Source organism: Morone saxatilis, unplaced genomic scaffold (assembly GCF_004916995.1).
Source record: "Morone saxatilis isolate NCDOM2014 unplaced genomic scaffold, NCSU_SB_2.0 Contig10, whole genome shotgun sequence".
Classification (NCBI taxonomy): Eukaryota; Metazoa; Chordata; class Actinopteri; family Moronidae; genus Morone; species Morone saxatilis.
Genome location: NW_023339652.1, coordinates 14,476,636 through 14,482,708, shown reverse-complemented (window position 1 = coordinate 14,482,708; position 6,073 = coordinate 14,476,636). Strand labels below are relative to the sequence as shown.

The 6,073-nt window shown below is 43.3% G+C and overlaps 1 protein-coding gene across 2 annotated transcripts in view; it reads left to right on the top strand.

The window, feature by feature from the left end:
- Nucleotides 1–6: 6 nt before the first annotated feature.
- Nucleotides 7–6,073, top strand: part of etv6 (ETS variant transcription factor 6) — a 26,272-nt gene continuing 20,205 nt past the window's right edge. Inside the window, exons 1-2 of one of the 2 annotated variants that reach the window (XM_035678118.1) lie at nucleotides 7–395; nucleotides 4,163–4,289. In XM_035678118.1, the coding sequence (XP_035534011.1) occupies nucleotides 366–395; nucleotides 4,163–4,289 (157 nt within the window). In that variant the 5' untranslated portion in view covers nucleotides 7–365. Of the gene's footprint in view, nucleotides 396–4,159; nucleotides 4,290–6,073 lie in introns of both variants that reach the window. The other variant, XM_035678109.1, reaches the window with a different exon arrangement.

Genomic DNA, 6,073 nt, shown 5'->3' with positions numbered 1-6,073 from the left:
GAGAGAGAGCGAGCGAGAGAGCAAAAGAGAGCGAGAAAGAGAGAGAGTGTCTTTAGTCTTGCTCTTCCAGGAAGGGATTATTAACCAGCACGCTGCCGACATATGAAGGGAAAACACACGCAGACAAAAGAAGTTTTCACACCGACAGCCGCGCTATGGACCCGGCCAGCAGATAGAGAGGGAAAAGCGGGGCTACATGAAAAAAACCAACTTCTCCCACAACAACAAGCCGCCGAGCAGTCGGACTGCTGCTTCTTCTCCTCCTCCTGCAGCCGCTGTGCGGGTCTCCGTAGGAAAGAAAAGGAGATAAAGCGGAGAGCCCAACGGAAAAGTGGAAGGAGAAGGAGAGAAGTTGACGGGAGATAATGTCTGAATCCTCCTCCGCTGCGAACAAGGTAACACAGCCGGGCTCGTTTTCTCCTCTTTGTTTGCCCTCGGCGGACACTTTGCACTCTAAGCTTTGAATCCCTCACAGTGTGGCTGTGGTATATAAATATATAAAGCATATATATGTGAAGAATAGCACAGTATCACCTCTCCTCCAGACGTGTGTGTCGGGCAGCACGAGCCGCTGTAGCGCCATTCAGTTTGAGGCGCGTTTGTTTTGCCAGTCATCTGTTGCTCGCGGTCCACGCTCTCACTTCGCCTCCACTCCGCTGATGATGGGAAGAAGTCGTGACTGTCTGTGACACGAGAAACGTTTGATTTACCGCCCGGCATAAAAAAATAAAATAAAACCAAAAAAATAAAAAGTGATTAAAGCCGGTGGGCGAACGTGTTGTAAACCTCCACGCAGCGCGTTTCTAGAAAGGTGGGCAGTGTACGTGGAGCATCATCAAAAGGATTGTCGTGCAGTCACCACCAAACAGTGGGCACCCAGAGGAGCTGTTAAACTCACTGTTACACAGGCCTGTAACGCGTGGAAGGGATATTATGGTGGGAGAGGGAGTCTCTGATTTAACAACAACAACAACAACAAACAAAAAAATGAATGGACAACTGTTTTGGGGTGATTCATTGTCAGTTAATGAGGGGAAAAATGCCTAACATTTTCCTAATTCCTGCTTCCAGATGTGAGGATGTGGTGCTTTTCTCTGTTTTTTGGATTATTCGGGGGCTGTCAGACTAAACAGCACATTTGAAAACAAACCTATGGACCCTATAAAACTAGTCCTTTTCACATTTCTGTGACATGTTATATACTAACTGACTAATTGATTAACCAAAAAATAAATTCTATACATTCATCAATAAGGAAAATAATCCTTAGTTGCGGCTTTACTTTTACATTTTGAATTATTAAGTGAATATTTGGGCTTTTGTGGCTCCTGGTCAGGTGTAAACCACCTGAAGACACTCTGTGCTTGTGGTGGCATGTGACATGGTGTTTGTAATCTGAATGATCAACCCTTCATTAATCAGTAATGAGAATAATCCACAGTTGCAGCCCTACGAAAATGGAAAATCCTGAGGGATTATAATCAGCAATGATCGGCACAGACTTGCCATTAGGGCTGAAAAATTGATTTATAATCAATGGATTGTTTCCACTTGGTAATCAACAGGCAAATATTCACTGGTTCTCAAACGTGCTTTTGTGTGTTTTCTGCTGTTTTCAGATAGCAATCTGCTTTTAGATATTTAAAGATGTCACCATGGGCTCCCAGAACTTTCTATTTTGACATTTCATTAATTCCAAAAAGAAATGGACAGGTTAATCATTAGCTGCAGCCCTCATAGGAAAATCCCAGACCAGAAATGTTATTTGGGATGTCACAGTCAGCCTGAAATAACCAAAAACATATGCAAGCTGCTCAGTGACATGAAGTGAAACATGGCGTTTTGTTTGTGAGGGATGTCGTCTCATTACGGAGTCTGATGTCACCGCTCGACAGTGCAGTTGCATGCTGAAGAACGATCAGCACTTCGCTCTGAGAAGTTTTCCACCACAGCTGCCGGTTGACAGGACTCGCCCTCACCTTCACACCGCGGCCCGCTTCTGTCACAAACCCCCCTTTTTTTTTTCCTTTTATCCGCAGCGTCTTCATCGCAAGCTTTGTCCTGACTGGCCCCCGCCGCCTCGCCACTGGCCTGACCTTTTTTTATGAATTTTTAGAGTGGACATCAAGCGGGGGTAGAGAAGCCTTCGCCTCTAGAGAGGAGGAAATACAAGACTTAAAGATTATTGCTTGGCTTCCACAGGAAATTCCTGGTGCATGCAGTTGGTGTGCAGGTCTCAGAGAGGCTGGGTGGTGACAGCAGGCTGAAACTGGGGGGAGAAATGGCAAAAAAAACTAAACTTCATTTCCTCAAGAAACTAAAGTGGCTTCATGCTCAGCTCTCATTTGCAGGAAAGGAAACCAGTCAACAGAGAATGACCACAAACTGGAAAACCTCATACCTTAACCTAGATTCAGTAAGTGCGCTGTACAACAGAAGAGCTAGAGTGCCTAAAATCGCAGTGTCCCGCAGAGGGCTGCAACTAACATCTGTTTTCATTCTGGAAAAATGTGCTTATTATTTCCTCAATAATTGATTTTTTTTAAATATATATAATATATAGTAAAGAAATGCCCAATACAATGTCCCAGAGCCCATGGTGATATATTAGAATAGCTGGATTTGTCTGATTAAACTGTCTAAAATCCAAATATATCTAATTCAGACTCACATAGAACAGAGAGAGGCAGCAAATCTTGACATTTGGTTTGATAAAATACTTTCTCATTTCACACGGGAACACTTCTCAGCTGAAGGGTTATGTTCTACAAAACATCCAACGCGCTCACCTGAATACCCTCAGTTCTGTCTGGAGACGTTACTGGCATTGCTTCAGGTGCGTCTGTGGCAAAGAAAGTTGGGAAAACTGGAATTAATAAAGTGCTACAATTACTACCAGTTGTTGCCAACACATCTGTCCTGTACTGAGCCTTAAGAAAAGGGACCAATATACAGACTTTTATAATCTCAAAGCCTTCGTAGACAGAACTGAAACAACTGGAAGGAACAACTTCAAAAATATGATGTTTTCCACGACGATATTAAAAATGACCCTCATTACGATCACTATTGACTTCAAAAGAGAATTGGGTGATTTCCCCTCGCTAAACTATGTTTATTTGGCTGCAGCTTGCAATTATTTTCATTATCTGTTAATTATGTGAATCTGTCAATCAACTAACTGATTAAACGACTAATCATTTCAGCTTCATCGTAGATCAGTCGAAAAATCAATTAATCAGGCAGCAACAAATTAACAGTGAGAGCAATGATCCATTTTTTTCAAATTTAAAGCATTAGCTGTGTCTCTGTGATATTATTGTAAATATGACATTCAGGGAGTTTTGGACCGTCGGTCAAACTAATCAATCAATCTGAAGTCCGTCCATCCGTTAGCTATACTATCTCATCCTGTGGAGGCTCGCGAGCGGCTGGAGCCAATCCCAACTCACACCTCAAACTAATGATTGGCGTATTCCGATATTTTAGAGATGAATCGATTCATTTGAACAATAATGGAGATCTGCCAGTCGTCACCAGTGTGCCTAGTGTGTATGGTAATTACTTGATTAGTGCTGAAGAGATTAGTAGATGTATTGATTAGTTGACTGCCAAAACATCACCAAAAACAAGCATTATAGAGGAAATGTTTCGTGTATCGAGCGAGGATGTCAAATATTTGCTGGTTCCATTACAAATTCCATATTGTAATTTATTTATTTTTTAAATGTTTTGACTAAAAGACATCAAATTCTTGGAAATTGTGATAGAAATGTTTTTTTTTTTTTAGTAGACATTTTATAAAGCAAACGATTGATGATTGATGAATTCCAGCTGTGTTGTTCCTGTGCCACTAACGCGCTTTGAAGACGTCGCGAGATTGCCGCCTTCACAAACAGCCCTGGTTAGTTTAGGACTTTAAAAAAACACTTGCCAAAGCATGCATGGCATTCTAGATATTTGCCTTCCCAGAATATGTCTTCACAGCCCGACAGTTTATTAGAAGTAGACACTCCTCTGGGTAGATGAGACCAAGGCAAGCCGATGTTGTGGGTGCACGGCGAGGTGAGGGCGAGTTGGCGTGGGGCTGTTTGGGTTCAGGGCTGGTGCGTCTTGGAGCTTTGTGAGCCATGCTTTGTGTCTCTGTGTCTATTCATAGCAGGAGAGGAGCTCTTTCAGTCCTTCCGCGAACCCGCTGCCAAACTCCACTTCCTCCCCCGTCCATGCTCCCGCCGCGAGGCCAGCCAGCCGAATGGAGGACGAGCCTGCCAGGCTGCCTGCGCACCTGCGTGAGTCACACACACTCTCTCTCTCAACACAACACAACACACACACACACACACACACACACACACACACACGCCCAGATGAGCAGTGACTCCTTCACACATTGATCACTCGCTCATTTGAACAGGACGGATTGATTTTCGTCTGTGTTTTTAGCATCTTGCACTGTAAATGTTTCTGTTTGGGTAAAGCGGTCTTTACCCAAATCTGGGAAGTCCGATTTTTTTTTTTTATTGTCTCATCCCAGAAATCGCCTGTCAATCAAACCGCGTGGGTGGGATTGTGACATCTCCCTTGGATCTTCTGTAGATCCAGTTTGAGCTCGTGCAGGTGGTGATATCGGAGAGTTTAGAACAGCAAACACAAGCTGAAGACAGTCAGACCCAGAAGAGTCAACATGAATAAATAAAAATGTTGCGAAATATCACTTCAATAGTTACAACCCATCACATCCAATTACGACAACGCACACACATCATTATCACTGCATGAGTGCCGGCCCAGCCATGCCGGACCTCTCAGCTGGGAGGCGTTGAGGCAGATCCGGGGTCAGACACCTGAACCGTACACGCTTCCACTGGACCAGAACTGACAGATCTGCTGCACTGGAATAACCAACAGTTACGCAGCAGTCGGGTTCAGATAATGTGCAGTTGAAAACACAGCGGCTGGGAATGATAGAGGAAGATGGGCTGACACACCGATAGCGAAAGGGTTGAAGAAGTGGCGGGCTGGCGTAAAGGGACTAAGACTCCTGCACATTTCTGTAGGATTAAGAATGTAATCCACTTAGAGAAAAACCTTAAAACTCAAGCGTAGGACATGAATGCAGCTCATCACAGTTGGAAAGCCAAACAGAACAAAATTGGGTCTGAACTAACGATTATATTCACCTATGTATATCTGCATGATTTCTTCTCCATAGATCAGATTTGAATTTAGCCCATTGAGTCCACAAGATGTTTCCATGTCCTCAGACCATTTGATTAGAGGTATCAGCAAGGTGAGGTGCAACTGCGTTAAAAATTGGTGGTTAGTATTAGCTAATGTTAGCAAACCTAAGATAGATATTCTACTTCTATGTTTGCATTGACCCCTTTCCCACAGTTGTTGTTCGTTTTTGGTTTTTTAGTGCTATTTTGGGGCTTTTTGCCTTTATTGGAAGGGACAAATGATAAAGCAAAATAAAATGGTAATTCAGTCTGATTATCAGGCTTGATCTGCACTAAAGCTAACCTATGGAGTTTCTGACCACTAGTAGCACTATGGAGCATTGTGTTTATAAGCGGGCCCCTGTTTTGTTTCTATTGCACATGACAACGTACGTGGGAACACAGACACAATTCACATCCTGCGTTCCACTGATCAACTGTTGGTGGAAGTAACATGCCAACAAATGCTGCGATGCGCCGACAAAGGCAGTGAAGAAGAAGACTGCTAGCAAGCGAACGTAGACGCAAACAATGCAGGATTTAAAATATTTAAAAAATTGGCTCTGCAAATGATTCACGAGGAAGGAAATGCATTCACTACATACCGTATGTTCGAGTTTAAGGAAAGACACAATGAGTTTGTGAAACTCCCGAGGGCACCTTTAATATTAGGGATGCTTGATTTGCAGATGTAAACAGGTTAAACTGGTATGAACAGCGGAGGATGAAAAAACAAACAAATGTGTCACGATTAGCCACAGGTAGTGGCTGGAATTATGGATGAGAGCATAAACAAGCTAACTGGAAGTCACGTGCCAGTTGTTTAGAAGCACTGATGTTCTATTGATTGGCAG